This window comes from Capra hircus, chromosome 14, assembly GCF_001704415.2.
Source record: "Capra hircus breed San Clemente chromosome 14, ASM170441v1, whole genome shotgun sequence".
NCBI lineage: Eukaryota > Metazoa > Chordata > Mammalia > Artiodactyla > Bovidae > Capra > Capra hircus.
In genome coordinates, this window is record NC_030821.1 from 75,416,216 (window position 1) to 75,433,411 (window position 17,196).

Genomic DNA, 17,196 nt, shown 5'->3' on the forward strand with positions numbered 1-17,196 from the left:
ATGAGTTGTTGGTGATCGGAAAGCAACTGGCAGTGCTTTTTGTTCACAAGATGAAAAACCAAAGAGTTCTCAGACTATGAGATACCAGACTATGGGATGCCAGAGTGGATCTCAGTGACTTCTATCAGTAAACGAACCTCTTGATTTTGCGGACTTAAGCATTTTCTCTTTTCCTCTGAACAAACAGTTTTGATTTGCTCTTAGTTCCCAAGAGAGAACAGTGCCTCAGATCCATACGGATCACAAAGGAAATCAATTAGTTAAAATTTGTTTACAGAACTGAGATTATTCTGTTTACTCAAGAAGCTGTTATAAAGCACATATTATGTACCTGGCCCTGTTCTAAGCACTTTCAAATATTGACTAATTTCATAACAATCCATTGCGGTAGACACTATCGTATTCGCCTTTCTACAAGTGAGGAAACTCAGGCACAGAGATTTTAAGTAACCAGCTCAGGATCACACAGCTAGAGAGAAGGTGACTCGTTCTATGCTCTTAACCACTATACTGAGCAGCCCTGTACTTGAACTAGGCTTAGATATTTCTTGGGCAGAAGCAGAGAGCAGTGGATTCTGCACTGACTTTCCTTTCCCTGAAGAACAGGGAGCTACCCCTCATGAATCATGACATGTACTTTGTTCCTGCTCAGATGCTCAGAACACTTGCCTCTGTACTACCTGCCCTGATGGGTAAAGGAGGAGTCTGGAGAGGGTGCTGTCCGAGCTCTTGGTGCTGATCTTGCAGGAACACTGCAGAATGGAGTTCAGTGTGTATTAAGCACACCGTCTTCATCTCAGAGCTTTATCTGTAACAGTGTGTTGACGATAGAGTGACACGTTGTTCTAATCACATGTAATCAATTTCATGTAATAGCTCATTTAATTCTCACAACAACCTTATACAGTGAGGACTGGTTTCCTTCGTTTTGCAGATGAAAGATCTGAGATGCTAGAAGGTTAAGTAGCTGGTCCAAAGACAGAGTTTTAAATGGCAGAGTTGGGACTTGAATCCAGTCATTCCATTTCCAGAACCTGCACTCTCAGCCACCGTGCCTTTGGGTTTCACATGGTAGTAAAGGCAAAGGAGACTCATGTCATTTCATCTAATGTTCCTAACTAGCCAGCGAGACAAACTGCTTTTTCTCCCATGATATGGACTAGACAGCATGGTTCAGAGGGGCCCTTTAGCTTGCACTAGGTCACCGGCTGGTGACTGCGAGAAATGTGGCATACAATTCTGGGTCAGCAACTCTAAAACTTTAACACTGTGATGCCTTCCTGCCTCTGGGCTCTCAACAGAAGCCAAGTGTTCACATAACTTGACTACCAAACACCCCGAGCAGAAAAAGAGCATTAACCAGAGTGCAAATCCAGCAAGTCAGCTCCAGATATTTAAGGTGAAATCTTTTACTATAGCACGTTGCAGTGTGGTTGGGTCATCCTCGTCTCATCCCTCTGCATAACATTCTCTACCCCTTTTGACACTGTCTTCTGCCCTGGGAGGCTGATATCTAGGGACTGCATCAGCTGGGCTTCCTTGGAGTTTGGCTGCAGTTTGGACTTCACTGATGGGAGGCGCCTGCAGGAGATGAGGGTGTAGAAGAAAGAGGTCAAGGTGTACGGTCCCCTGGCTCCTTCCAGGTCATGTCACTGTTTGGCAGGGGTTGGGCTCTGTCTGCCGCCCTTGCTCCCACTGCAAGTCTTCCTACTTCCATGGTTCTTGTAGGTTCTGGGAACTGCCCTCTTACCTCCTCAGGCACAGATTGGCAAGGTTACCCAGACTGCTTATCTCCTCCTTCATCATTTCCCTTTGCCCTACACAGGCCTGTAAAGAGTCCCTTTATGGAATTCTCTTCAATGACTCCTTCTGAAAGTATCCTTTGCTTCTTGCCAGGCTTCTAACCAATATATATTAGAGCAGACAAAAGGAAACACAAAACTCACTCTAAGATGATAAGAGAAAACTCAGAATAATAATTTATCGAGCACTTTCTGTGTGGTAGGGGCTGAGCTAAGCATTTTGAACACATTAGCTCATTTCATCCTCACAATTGGACTATTAAGTGGCCCTGTTATTATCCCCATTTTAGGATGAAAGGGAGGCTTAGATGTTCAGTGACCCTCCAAGAACAAACAAGGTCACCACCTGGGTGACGCTGAGGTTGGTAGTGCATCTTTCCCAGCTCAGCAATGAGCCAGGCTGTAGTCAGGAGGCCCTGGGGGATAGGAGATCAGCTTCCCAAGAAAGATTGCCAAGCTGCAGCTGAACTCGTAGAAACATCTTTGCTGTCCGTGAGAAGGACCCTCCTCAGGAAGCACTCTTGCTTTCCATAACGTGACCCTGCCTGTTGCTTAAGGCAGTTTTCCATCCAATACTCACTTGAGCTGAAGCACAAGTCTTGCTCCAACAAAGGAATTGTTTTCTGCCCATGCCACCCTTCATTCTGCCCACCTAGGGAAGCAGCCAGTTCACCTCCCTTCTTTGCTCTATCAATTCTGATTCCCTGGACCTCACCCAGGTGTTTTCTAAGATGTGATACAGTAAGGGAGTTTCTAATTTGTTCAGCAAAAAAAAAAAAAAAAAAAAAAAAAAAGCACAACTCTCATTTTATTTCTTTAAGGATTCTTTGAGAATCAAAGTCTGGGGGCATGAGTGATGATAATTGCAGGTGCCACTTCCGAGAGGGGCTGTCAGTTGCCTCCCAATATCCATGGTCCTCTATTCCAAGGAACCCCTTTGGTTGAAGGTACCAATGTGCCCAGGTAAAATGCCACATTAATCATCTCTGCCCTGATGCAGTTTGGTTAATGACACTTAAGCAAAAGCCATTAGATGGGACTTCCAAGAAAGCCCAACAGCTGAGCAGACTGGACAGGTGATGGTCATCTTCCCTTTAACCTTCACTCCTCCCCTTTTTCCTGCCTGGAGTGAGGTCAGATGCCCACAGTGGGCAGCTGCCCACCTGCCCATCTACCCATCCTGCCCTGCTAAGGTGGGCAGAGCAGAAAGCAGGAAGGAGCCTGGCTCACCAATGACATTTTGCACCCACTGCACCAGCCTTGGGCAGCCTGTCTGGGGCTTCACGTGGGGCGAGACCAGGGCACATCTCTTTGGTTAAGCAGGTGACAGCTGTGTTTCTGTTCCATGCCCCCGAGTTCCTTCCTCTGATCTGCAGTGCCCGATACCATGGCTACTATTCACACGTGGCTAACAAGCACATGAATTAAGGCTAGCATTATGAAGAATCAGTGTTTGTTATTTAATTTTAATTAATCAAATTTGAATTTTAAAAGTGTAAAATATGTCCCCATTAAGTACAACTTTATAGTTTCAGTAGGACCACATTGTACTTCAACTGTTGAAAATTTTGCTTCAGGATTGAGAGGTGCTGTAGGTGTAGATATATACCAGATTTCATGCTGCTGCTGCTAAGTCACTTCAGTCATGTCTGACTCTGTGCGACCCCATAGACGGCAGCCTACCAGGCTCCCCCGTTCCTGGGATTCTCCAGGCAAGAACACTGGAGTGGGTTGCCATTTCCTTCTCCAGTGCATGAAAGTGAAACATAGTAGATAACTTCTTTTTAATGTAAAATGTTTCATAACAGGGTTTCCCTGGTGGTTCAGTAGTAAAGAGTCTGCCTGCCAATGCAGAAGATGTAGGTTGGATTCCTGGGTTGGGAAGGTCCCCTGGAGAAGGAAATGGTAACCCACTCCAGTATTCTTGCCTGGGAAATCCCTTGGACAGAGGAGCCTGGCAGGCTACAGTCCATGGGGTCACAAAAGAGTTGGACATAACTTAGGGACTAAACAATGATGACATCAACAATAATCTCATTAATATTTTAAAATTATTGTTTATATGTTGAACTACTATTCTGGATATGTATGATTAAACCATCTTATGAAAATATTCCACCTGTTCTCTTTTCACCTTGCCACCTGACCTGCCTCTTGAGAAATCTATACAGGTCAGGAAGCAACAGTTAGAAATGGACATGGAACAACAGACTGGTTCCAAATAGGAAAAGGAGTACGTCAAGCCTGTATATTGTCACCCTGCTTAACTTATATGCAGAGTACATCATGAGAAATGCTGGGCTGGAAGAACCACAAGCTGGAATCAAGATTGACGGGAGAAAAATCAATAACCTCAGATATGCAGATGACACCACTCTTATGGCAGAAAGTGAAGAGGAACTAAAAAGCCTCTTGATGAAAGCGAAAGAGGAGAGTGAAAAAGTTGGCTTAAAGCTCAACATTCAGAAAACGAAGATCATGGCATCTGGTCCCGTTACTTCATGGGAAATAGATGGAGAAACAGTGGAAACAGTGTCAGATTTTATTTCTTTGGGCTCCGAAATCACTGCAGATGGTGACTGCAGCCATGAAATTAAAAGATGCTTACTCCTTGGAAGGAAAGTTATGACCAACCTAGATGGCATATTCAAAAGCAGAGACATTACTTTGCCAACAAAGGTCCATCTAGTCAAGGCTATGGTTTTTCCAGTAGTCACGTATCGATGTGAGAGTTGGACTGTGAAGAAGGCTGAATGCCGAAGAATTGATGTGTTTGAACTGTAGTGTTGGGGAAGACTCTTGAGAGTCCCTTGGACTGCAAGGAGATTCAACCAGTCCATTCTAAAGGAGATCAGTCCTGGGTGTTCTTTGGAAGGAATGATGCTAAAGCTGAAACTCCAGTACTTTGGCCACCTCATGCGAGGAGTTGACTCATTGGAAAAGAGTCTGATGCTGGGAGGGATTGGGGGCAGGAGGAGAAGGGGACGACAGAGGATGAGATGGCTGGATGGCATCACCGACTCAATGGACATGAGTTTGAGTGAACTCCAGGAGTTGGTGATGGACAGGGAGGCCTGGCGTGCTGCAATTCATGGGGTCGCAAAGAGACACGACTGAGCGACTGAACTGAACTGAATGTGGCTGCCAGAAAATGTACAAGTGTGCTTGTGGCTCATGTTATATTTCTGCTCTAGGGCTATTCCACCCATTCCAAGCCCACTGAGCGCCAGCTCTGTGCTGAGCACTTCACGGACATTTAGTTTGTGGAGATCTTAAGGAACTCTCTGTGAGGAGAGGTGTTGCCTTTGTTTCATAGGTGGGGCAAGAGACGTTGGAAGAGGCCGCTTTGCTTTGAGTACCCACGCCTCTGTTTGGTTCTTCAGCCAGTGGCTCAAACCATTACCTGCTCAAAGCTTAACTTACCAGGCACACAGATCATTGTGGTTTCTACATCTAAGCTGCTGCAGTCCTGTTACCAGTGCACATGGCTAAGAAGACCGGGAGAAAATTACCAGGATGAGACTCGACAGAGGAAGCTGGGACTTCCCTGTGTACCAGCTGCCATCTGAGGCTGGATCAAATCCATCAAGATCTCCTGGATAAACCTGGGCTTCCCAGGTGGCGCTAGTGGTAAGGATCGCACCTGCCAATGCAGGAAGCAGAAGAGATGGGGGTTCGATCCCTGGGTTGGGAAGATCCCCTGGTGGAAGGCACGGCAACCCACTCCAGTATTCTTGTCTGGAGAATCCCATGGATGGGGGAGCCATAGGATCACAAAGAGTCAGACACGACTGAAATCACCTAGCATGCAAAGCACGCCCTCACCTGGCACCCTACTCCCCTCCACTATCAGGAGGAAGCAGTGAATGCTGAGGCGTTCTGCATCACCTGGAATAAACCTGAACGGGGTAGCAGTGAGCGCTGAGGTTTGTGGGAAGGCTAGTGTCATGATACACAGAAGCCAAGGAACAAAACCACAGAGACACTTAGGAATTGTCCACAGGGCACTGTGTCCACTGACAAAAGTTCACAGTTGTTTTGAGAAGACACGTTTTCTCACGGAATTCAGTGTACGTGACTATACAACTCCATACACGATTCCATAAAGTTGGACAACTTTATGTCCATTTTTCTTCCACAGCCATTTTTTGATAAGATTCTCTCTCCAATTTTTTTTTTTTAACTACAGAAAAACACAAACACAAGCTGGTATGTTTATATGAGACCTGGGTGTGTTTACTTTTGCAGTGGACTCTAAAAATGTCATCACCCCCTTGACAGCTGTTTGGACATGAAAGGTACTTTGATATTTCCAAAAATATTTTGCTTTGTGGCCATTCTGTCGAACTCAGACACGTGCAATTTTATTGCGAAGTATTCTGCTAATGTGGATGGAATTGTTTGGTGTGTATCTCTATGCATCCTGACAAGAAAGAGTGGATAAGGAGATGGACATTGATCTTTTTACTACTGTGGCAATAAGGTTTTACATTTCAACAGCGCCTTTCAAATCATGGCATCTTATAAAGCACCAGAGGCCATGGTAAGTTGATGCATGGTTGAAATACAGCAAGTGCCTTGGCAGACCAGCATCACATATCACCTCTTTGGTCCCTGAAGCAGAGGATGGAGGGCTGCTGTTGCGTAGAGGAAAACGATAAAACACATTTCTGTGATGGTTATACCGGGGAACTTTTCCGAGCACTTTTCGGGGCTTTCTCTGCAAATTTTTATTGTTCTCACTGGATCTCAACAAAACAGGAAGAGAACAGCTGCTATTAGTGACCCTTTTACACGCGCAGAAATAGAGACAGAGAAAGATTTGGATTTTGAAAAGATTACCAAGTCAGGCAGTGATGGGGTCAACTGCAGGGTCCTTGTCCCTTCTTCTCCCTGGCTCCTCTGTTCCCACCTGACTGTGCCACAGGGCAGCCAACTGACCTTGGTCATGTCAATTCTTATTTTCCATTACTCTTTCCTTGAGTGTTTATCTTAGAAACAGAGCAAGGCTGAGCACAGAGAAATGTCTCTCCTTTAAGCTTTCCTTATTCTCTTGTACTCTCTCCTACTACGTGTCTTTTACTTTCTCTTCATTTTTTTCCCGTTGTTCTCCTCCTGTCTTCATTTTCTCCCTCCCTCCCTTCCACCCTCTTCTTTTCTTTACCCTCTACGTTTTTCACTCTCACCTAAGATCATACTTTACTCTCCCATTTTCTGGGAACGAGTTAAAACCCTGTGTGAGGTTCCCTTTTGGAGGAGACTAGGTCCAGGTGGTGCTAGTGGTAAAGAACACGCCCACCAGTGCAGGAGATGTGTGTTCAGTCCCTGGGTTGGGAAGATCCTCTGGAGGAGGAAATAGCTACCCACTTCAGTATTCTTGCTGGGAGAATCCCATGGACAGAGGAACCTGGCGGACTAGTCTATGGGGTCACACAGAGTCAGGCAGGACTGAGCCTCTGAGCACAGCACAGGTCCAAGCCAGGGGCTTGTCAATCTGGTTCAACTAATTCGGGGTGGGGGGTGGGGGTGGGAGTGGGGGAAGCTGTGCTTTCACATGTTGCCACTAGGGGGTGCCTGTGCAATGTCTGTGGTTTTATTCGCTCTGGGAAGAAAGCAGAATGGCTTCTTTTCTGGAGAAAGAAGCAAGTGGGCTAGAGTAGCAAGGAGCAAGAGAAGGAAACAGACAGAGGGAACATGGATGCAGAGACAGAAAAGGAGTCTTCAGGAATGGGAGTGACTGGGCTGAAAGGTTTGACTCCATTCATCCTTAGACACGGCTGGAGGGTGTGTGTGGGGTGTGTGTGTGTGTGTGTGTGTGTGTGTGTGTGTGTGTGTGTTCAACTCTCACTTTATACCTTGGGGTCACTTCAGGGCTTGGAGCAACTGTTTCCTGATCTCTACAAACTAGTGACTTGTGAGCTTGCTGATCTCTGTGGTTCCTTCCAGTTGTATTTCTGGATCTTGAATGCAGGCTGTTTGGAAGGTGAGTGGAATAAAATAGGAGGGAGCCACTCACAGACTAGCCAGTCCTCGGTGGAGGCATGCCTGCTTTATGGATGGGCTGTGAACTCTGCAAAGCCTCCCAATTCTGAAGAGTCTCTCTGTGTCCTGCTCCACGTGTGCTGAGCCTTTCCAGTCATTCTCAAGATTTGAAAATGCATTTCCCTCTGTAACTCACTGGGGTCGGGGAGCACGGTGAACATGTGTGGTGTCTGTCTCCTTGACACATAAATGACTGATTTCTAGGTAAGGCTGTGCCATCTTTTGGTGCTTGTCCTACATGACAAACTCATTTATCTCTGGTAGCTGGGAAGCAATACTGCTGGGGGACTGCATTTCAGGAGAAATGGACTTGAACGAGCGACGAGTACTTGCTGTGAACTGACCACCTGGCTGGGCACTCGGGCTGTGAAGCTGAGCAGGCTCTGAGGACAGTGTGTGGCCAAGGGGGTCCACCAGTGCCTGGGGCCTGACCATGAACACAGACAGCACTGGTGGAGTGGAGAGCAGGGAGAGTCCAAACGCAATCAGCACCAAGGACAGGCTTCATGCTTCAGTTTAAACCCTGCAGAATCCTGGAAGCTTGGTATTTCCTCTCCCCGTGCTCAGAGACATCAAGTCGTTGACTGAGGATCACACAGCTAGTAAGTAGGAGAGCTGGGGGCCAAATCAAGGTCTCTCTGGCCCTCCGGCCAGTCCGATTTGGACACCACACCCAGGGTACTGCTGGGTCTTAGGGAAACCGGGATAGGATGCACCTTTTTAAAATGAAAGGAACAGGAAGCTTGTAGTGTGAGCAGTAACTCAGCAGGAATGTGACAATGAGCTCAGAGACAGTCTTCACACTCATCAGCCCCTGATGACATGGGGTGTTGCTGTAGCCGTGTCTGACCCACTGCAGTTGGCATCTTTTTCCAGAGGTGGGCGTGGCAGTGGTGGGAGTGATTGGGTGGGGATTCAGCCATGTGGTGGTTGGCTGGGCCAGGGGGGACTTGCTCTGGGGCAGTGAGGTTCCTGAAATGGCCTAGTGATACCTGATCAGCCTCACCTGAGGCTGATCGGGAAAGTGCCCTTCTGTCTCTGATACTGAGACATTGTTTCCAGATGTGTGACTGTGAGGAGAAAGGGCAGCTGGAGTTTCTCACCACATCTTAGGGTCTCCGGTCCAGGGCAGACACACGTCTTGCGGATGGAGTAAGTGGCCCTGAGCCTCCGGCCAGACGCGGCTCTGGAGAAGTCTGTTTTGAGCACAGCCTGTCCTTTGTTCCCAGAACTGTCATGCACCAAGCCTGTGCTCTGCAAGTCCTGGTGTGTGCCTGAAGAGATCTCTGTCTGCCCTGGAAGTCGTTAGACCTTGTGAGCACTAGCACTACCCACAGTTGCTTGAGGGGAAACCACAACCTTTCCCAAGGAGTGCTTTTCTCACCTTCAAAGGGATCGGGAGAGTTGGTACCCGCAGGGTGGCCATCTCAGGAAGACCAGCAGAGTGTGCAGGAGGCGTGGAGGTGCCCCATGGTCAACGGCCTGGCCAGGCTGGTGGGTGGGGATAATTTCCTGAGCATCTCACAGAGACATTCGTCTCCTTCCTCCCTGGAGGACCCCACAGGGATACTTGCCGTGCCGGGCACCTGCCCTCTTGGACGGCTCTGAGAGAAGGAGGGGCTGGAGCAGAAGATTCAGTGCCTTTGCTCTCGGCTTCCCGGTGTACAGCCCTCCTCCCCAGCTGCTGGTGAGACGTGTCTGCCAACTGTTTGGATGCAGGAGGGGAGGAGCTGGTCTCCAGTGTCCCAGGTTGCTGCCTGCGAGGGCAGGACAGGGAAGGGAGGAGAGGAGGCTTTGAGGTCCCATGGGTCTGGGACCGCTCCCTGACATCAGTGGCACTTAAGCAGGTATTAAACTGCTCTGGGCCTCAGTGTCCTCACCTGTAAGTGCTAATGAACAGTATCTTCCCTACAGGGTGTTGAGAGAAAGGAAAATAGTAGGTACAAAGACCCTGGCATCCCACCTGGCACAAAGCAAATTCTCAATAAAAACAGCAGTTATTCCATGGCTGGAATGTCACGGGGGCAGAAGGTCTGAATGGAAAGGAGGGTCTTAGACCATGTGGTGAGGGGAGCAGCTGAATACTGGCTCCTACTCCTCCCCTGGGATTGTGTGTGTGTGTGTGCACGTGCTAAGTTGTGCCCGACTTTGCAACCCTATGGACTGTAGCCCGCTAGGCTCCTCTGTCCATGGGATTCTGCAGCCAAGAATACTGGAGTGGGCTGCCATTTCCTACCCTGGGGATCTTCCTGACCCAGGGATCAACCCTGTATCTCTTCCATTGGCAGGTGAATTCCAGACTCTCTCCTTCTCCCTTCCTCCCTTGAAAAGTAGCTGCCAGGGACTCACACCCTAGAAAGCAAAGTCTGTGATAAAGGCATGGAAGTCAGAGGTCTGTGCATTCCACTTGAATTTTAAAGGAGAAAACATTTCCCCTTAAATCCTTCCAACTTGCCCTCAAGGACTGCTGGCATAAGCCCAGTTTCTAAGAGGTGAACTGTGAAGCTCAGACAGGTTATTTAGCTGAGGATGCACAGTGGTCAGAGAGGAGCTGGGACTGCAGAGTGTCTGACCAGCCACACTCTGGACCCCAGTCAGAAACAGTGGTGCCAGGCCTTTCACTTGGTATGCTGGGGCGATGCAAGTGCCCCCAGGAGCTACAGTTGAAGGGAAGGAGAGGCTCAGAAGACCCAGGAAACAGCAATCCAGGGGTGAAAACCCAACAAAGAACTGCTAAGCACTGGCTATGTATGCTGGACACTTTATGGGGATTTCCTTAAGAGGTGATACATTTTATCTTCATGACTCTCTTAGGAAATTGGCTCTATTATCATTTCCACTTTACAGATGAGGAAGATGAGGCACAAAGAGGTGGAGTATCTTGCCCAAGATAGCACAGCTAGTGAGCAACTGAGCCATGATTCTAAATGCAGGCTCTCTGGTCCCAGAGGCTACATACTGAACTGTCTCATCTGACAGCCTCTTGCAAGTTTAGACCAAAGAGAGACATGAAGAAGATTCTTACTGGGACTCTGGAATGGCACCTCACCAGGAGTCAGTTCCATCTAGGGGTGGAGCTTGAGAATGGAGGAAGTTCAAACTTCGGGCTGGGACTTAGAGCAGCGTAGAGCTCCTTGATTCTCGCCCCAAGCATCTCTGGGTATAGTGCGTGCTCAGTCACTAAATCGTGTCCCACCTGATGCTTTGCGATCTCACGGACTCAAAGAATACTGGAGTGGGTTGTCATTTCTTTCTCCAAGGCATCGTCCCAACCCAGGAATTGAACCCTGAAACTCCTGCCTTGGCAGGTGGATTCTTCCTCCCATGCCATCAGGGAGGCCCCCCTTGGGTGTTGTCACCTCTATTTGCATCAAGAGTACAGCCAGTTGCCTGGGGGCCTGGGAGGAAGACCTGCTCCCAGAGGAGTGGCATGTCTATGGCTTATTCCTTCATCACACATTTCTGGTGCCCCTACACCCGTCCTAGGCCACTAGGTGCTGGGGATCCTTCCCCATAAAAGAAAGCTCTAGCCCTGTCTGTGAGGTGCTCATGGTCTGGGGAAAACAGAATCAGAGTTCTCCGTGAGTGAGGCCTGACCAGCGCTGGTGGGACACAGAACAGGTACCACTTTGCTGCGGAAGTCCTGGAAGGCTGTCCAAGAAGAGGGACGTAGAGGCCCGGACTTGAGGTGGGATATGATGGGGCAAAGGCAGGACAGACTTGGAGTCTTCGGGCCCCGCCACTGACTCTACCTGGGATATCTGAAAACGGTCCGATGGAGGATTTGTCGAGGTGGGTGGCTGTGCGTAAACGAAAGGAGGACGGCAGCACCCACGTGCGTCCAGGGGACTGCGCCCCAGAGGGGACAGGCTGCGGCTCCCTGCCCCGCCTCCGGACTCGGCGGATTTCTGCGCGAAGAGAATGACAACCCGGCGGCAAGCGGAATGACAAAGCCGACCTGAAGGGCACGCGCTTTTATGTAATCGACCTCGGTTCCGAGGGTCTCACGGGTTGGCGCTGAGCGCAAGAGGCACCCACCGAGGCAGGACGGCTGGGCGCCCACGTTATTTCCTAGCAAACAGGAGCAGGGGAGGCAAAGCGAGCTAAGTTATGGAAGTCCAGGGAGCTTGAGAGCAGGGCAGCTCGCCCCGCCGCCCTTTCCCAGAGCCCGCGGCGGCGAGCCCGGGTGCTCCTTCGCGTCCTTCTCCGCCCGGCCCCTGAGCCGAGCGCGCAGCCCTCCTCCAGGAATCGCTCGCTGGGTGACCTTGGGCGAGCCGCTTGACCTCTCTGGGCGCAGTTGCCCGGGTTCTGCGTCTCGGCCCGCCGTGTCCGAGCCGCGCGGCGCTCCGCGCACGCCTCCCCGGGAGCTGCGGACGGGCGCGGCGCCGGCGGGAGGCCCCCGGGACGCCCCTCCCGGGCCCGGTCGCGCAGCCGGGAGCGGCCCCACCAGGCGGCGCGCCGCAGCGGGCGGCGGGCGGCAGGGCGCGGGGCACAGTGCGCAGGCGCGGCGGGCGGGGCGGGGCCGGGCGCGGCGGGCGGGGCCGGGCGCTCGGCTCCGCGGCTCAGAGAGCGCCGGGCGGCGCGCGGCGTGCGGGTCGCTGCTGAGCTCCGCGCCGGCGCCGGCTGGCGGGGCTCGCCGGGGACTGTGTCCAGTTCGCGGAGCGCGCCGCCGGCTCGGCCGGAGGGCCGCCTGATCGCTCCGGCCCGTGGCGGGAGCGCGGAGCCCGCGTCTGGGAGGCGGCGGCCGCCAGCGCGGGGCCGTCGGCGGCCAACCCCCGGGGACCGGGGCTGCGCGGCCGGTTCCCGCCCCGCGCCGCCGCCGCCGCCACCGCCTCCGCCGCCGCCGCCGTCCCCGGGCCGACTGCTCGGCTTGGCTCCGCCGCGCCCCGCGCCGCCCCACCGCGGCGTCCGGCCCGGGTTCCGCGCCGCTGGGGCGCGGGCGGGGTCGGGGGTTGCGGGGCCGCCGCCGCCGCCCGCCCGCCTGGAGTCCGCGTCCCGGGCCCGGGCGGCCGGCGAGCATGGAGGAGAAGTACCTGCCGGAGCTGATGGCGGAGAAAGACTCCCTGGACCCCTCCTTCACGCACGCCCTGCGGCTGGTGAACCAAGGTGAGGGCGCGCGCCGGCCGGCTGGCCGACCGACCGGCCGACCGTTAACGGTCGCCCACGGCCGTTGGGGACCCGGGAGCGGCGGGCTGGGGGGAGGGGTGGGGAGCTGGAGACTGGGGGGCGTCGGGCCCGGGGGCGAGGCGCAGGTGTTGGGGGGTGCGGAGCCGTGGCAGCGAGCTGGCCGTCGACCTCGGGGCGACCGGAGGGGACCCAGGTCGCAATCTGGCGGGGGGCGCTGATTCGGGTGGGGATGTGGGACACCTAGGGGAAGCCGGAGTGTTGTGTGCGCGTTGTGGGGAGACGCGGGAAGGAAGGCAGGCTGGGCGTTTGGATGCGACTTGAAGGGAATCTGTGGGGGACTCGAGGGTACCCCAGGGAAACTTGCGGGTGGGGGACCACGAACATCTGGGGGCTTCGTTGGGGCGGGGGTTGAATGAGCTCATTGGAGGGGAGAATGGGGCCGTGAGGGGCACCAGGGAACTAGTTGCGTTTGGTTAGTGTAGAGAGCTGGAGAAAGAACTCGAGGAAAATGGAAGGATTCGAGGGGATCGGAAGCAGAAGAGGTGAAGGGAACAGGTGCTTGGATTGTTGGTGAAGTTTGAGGACCTCGGAGGAGGTTTGGGGTCAGAACCCCCGGCACTTTGGAGGAGCAGGGCCCGCTGTCCCGGTCCCCTCTTCGTTCCTCTCTCTCTCTCTGTCTCTCTCTTTCTCTCGCGGGTCCGGGCTCTCGCCGCCCTCCCCGGGGGTGGGCAGCTCACACCTAGCCTTGCAGGCCGGCCCTTGGAGAGTCATCGGGGGGCGGGAAGAGACCCACGCAGGAGAGTCTGCTTCTTGACTTGCCTGTCCTCTCTCTGGGAGGCTCTGGGTGGGTCACCCTCACTGGGGGCCGGCTCGGGGTTGAGAACACTGGCCAAGGAGCCTTTGCTGCTTGTGCCATTTTAGCGCGCCTCGGGCCAGCTCAGGGCGTGAGCCGCCCCGGGAAGTACCGGACGCGGGGTGCCCCGGCGTACGGAGGCGTGCCCGCCCAGGACGGCGTTCCCTGGCTTGTTCCTTCTCCAGCTTCCCGAGTAATCTGCCGGGATGGACGGTAAATGAAGCCCGCCTTCCCCAGACCGGTGTCCTTCATCCCCCCCCTGGATTTGGAATGCGTGTTTCAGATAAAGATGGGTTTGGGAGCCGCTGGTATGCTTTTTCTCTGGGTGATGGCACAGACCATCCGGCACAGGTTATCCGGTCAGATCTGTTACCTTTTGCACGAATCACTGTGCCTTAAGGGTCTGTGGTTCCCGACTCAGCCGGGTTTGCTGATCTTCATGCTGACCCTGGCTTTTTTATTGATGAAAGTGGAAGATGAGGCAGACATATTCTATTTGAATATAGGTGTCTATATTTTACAATAGCGACCTCCGGTATTTGCCTATTGCAACCCGTTCTTCCTAGTAGGGTGTGTGTGTGGTCGAGTGAGGGTCTTGGTGGAGGGACTGACTGCAAGAATTTAAGCTTGATATTTAATTTGTTGAACAGAGATGGGTTCACTGAGCTTTCCCATTTTAATTGTAGGCTTATTTTTATTTCTTTAATAAAACGGGCTTGTGAAAAAGTAATGGCTATGCGTTGCAGAAAGCGAATTTTAAGTTTTATTGCCATGCTCTTGTGAACAGTTGGGTTTGTACTCCTCTCTTTGTGATTTACATATGTCTTTTGTTGCCTGCTGGGCTGTCATCTCTATGAAAGAAATTTCTTTGTACGTTGTGTGAGATCATTGGCATTAGAAATATTCTGGATTGTGGAATGAAGTGTATTTTTCTGAATAAAGAAGCTGAGTCAAAGTTAGGTTGTACTCAATTAAAGAAGCAGTTTTAACAAAAGTGTAGTAAGTTATCTTATTTTGAAAGTCAGAACTAATTTTCTGTGCCAGGTTGCTGTGGCATTCATTCTGCTAATACATTTGGAATTCTTTTGGTTTCTTTGTTAGTGGTAATTGCTTCCAATTATTTGAAACAGATCTTGGGCAATGTTGCCATTTAGTTTTTTTTGTTTTTTTGGGTTTTTTTTTTAGGTGTTAAACCTGATTACCTTACTTTTTCATCAAAAATGTAATTCTTGCAAGAGGTACATTTCTTACATTGAACAGTTAGGGAAGTAACTTATTCAGATGTTCTTATTACTGTTAATTTAGACTTCTTCAGACTGAAATGTTTTCCCCTTAAATCACAGGCTGCTTTCTGGAATGCAGAGCTCTATCATTTAAAATATTAATTATGCTGTTACGTAACTCCAGAATTACAAGTGGCATTTCTGAAACACGGTGTCTTAAATCTGAATTGATTATTATAAAGCTTTGATTTTAAATCTGATAATCATTTTGTGATTGACTACCAAGAGCATTTTTATTCTTTTTTTAATCTGTATTTTTGACTATTTCCCTCTAAAGGGAGGCATCTGTTTTTCAGATGAATCTTGATACTAGGGTGGGTATTCAGGCACTAACTTATAAATGGTAATGGGTCACACCTTTATTTTATTATGGAGTGGCCTGTGATAAGTAGACTTGACGCTTAACATCACCAAATGCTGTCAGTACCTTTGCATAGTGTTCTCAAGTTTCCCAGGCTCTTTGAGGCACAGCTGTCTGCTTGTGTTCTCACACTCAGCCCTAGTGAGGCAGACGTTGATGACTCTTGTTTTTCAGGGGAGGCAGCTGGCAGGTGACTGAGATAGGTGAGTCTGAACTCAGGTCTTTGGTCTCATAAGGCCATTGTTCTCCACACTCAGACTTTCTCCAAAAGACGACACTGAGACACTTCACAGATGGGAATTTAAAACCCTGCCAAAGCCAATAGAACCAATATGCTTGTTTCCTGTTGACTTCCTGTTGATTTTCTAAAAACATTTGTTTCTGTGCTTGTCTAGTGGTCTTCTTTGAAGAAACAAGCTTTCATGGTAGATATTTCCTACAGGATTCTAGTCAAGAGGCATTTTTGAGTTAAAGCCCTTTGGGGACCAATATATGATTTTAGTAATCAACACAGTGTGATAGTGTTGATAAATGAGGTGTGTTCATTTTTTAAAAATTCGGCATTTGTAAACACTGATAGCTGAATTACCTTTTTTTTTCTCTAATTATATTCCAAGTAAGAACTTGAGCTGGAATCACAAGATATATACTTCTATGCTAACATAGGTTGGTTTTTACACTTTTTCCAGGCTTATTCTTCCTAGTGGGCATTTGTTCTTGGCTTTTATTGCAATTTTCTCAGGATAAATTTTCCTTCTTCCCACCCCCTCAAATATTGAATGCTCTTGTTTCTCTGCCAAAAATAACACGTGATGTTTACTTGATGTTAAAACTAAATCAAATAAAATAAACTTTTTGTTAAATCCCCACCTCCATTGCCTGTAGAGTGAGTTGACATTGCAGTTTCTTGCCAAGGAGGTTAATTGGAGATGAAAGTTGCATTCCGTGTTTTATATTATATTTGCTACTAGGGGATGTGCTGACTCTTACTAAAAACATCTTCAGAAATGTCTTACGCATTATAATTTAATCCAGTTCTTTGGTCTTGCATTGGATGGTTTTCAGTCCAAGCCAAGTAACCATTAAATAAGATTACATAACCCTGTATTTTTAATTATCTGATATAATATATGGATTGGTGGCTGGTTCATTGCCAAGTTATATTTAGTGGTTGGTTACAAGAGGAAGTGGAGCAGAAGATTCCATATTATGGTGGTCTGTCCAGTGGAGAAGGAAATAGCAACCGACTCCAGTATTCTTGCCTAGAGAATCCCATGGGCAGAGAAGCTTGCTGGGCTACCATCCATAGGGTCGCACAGAGTTGGACACAACTGAAGTGACTTAGCATGCACGCATGCGTTAATGTCCAGATAAATTTCTTTGTTGGTGTTTCAAAATAAGTGTTTTCATATTATATCAGTTTCTCTTAATAATGAGATTCTTAGCATTACTTAGGATATACGTGTGGGATAAACATATATGAAGGAAGGATCATTATTTTGCCTTATGTGCTTCTCTTTGTATAGCAAAGCTCGATGACTTAAGAGTTTCACTTTGGGGGACCCTTTCTGGAAATTGTTTTGGTTGCTTGTGTGTTGTCAAGAGTGTAAAGTAGGAGAAGAATGAGAGCGAAGGTTGCAGAATTCCATTTATCTGTGTTGCCTTCACGCCATAGCATGCACTTCTCTTTCATTCAGGGAAAGGTGTGGTTATTTAGTTTCTAATATT

The 17,196-nt window shown here is 49.8% G+C and overlaps 1 protein-coding gene across 2 annotated transcripts in view; it reads left to right on the top strand.

The window, feature by feature from the left end:
- The window catches only part of KHDRBS3 (KH RNA binding domain containing, signal transduction associated 3), a 158,268-nt gene continuing 153,862 nt past the window's right edge, over nt 12,791–17,196 (top strand). For both annotated transcript variants that reach the window (XR_001919162.1, XM_018058598.1), the window contains exon 1: nt 12,791–12,950. Coding sequence is in view for 1 of the 2 variants with exons in the window: in XM_018058598.1 (XP_017914087.1) it covers nt 12,863–12,950 (88 nt within the window). In the remaining variant the exon portion in view is untranslated. The remainder of the gene's footprint in view (nt 12,951–17,196) is intronic.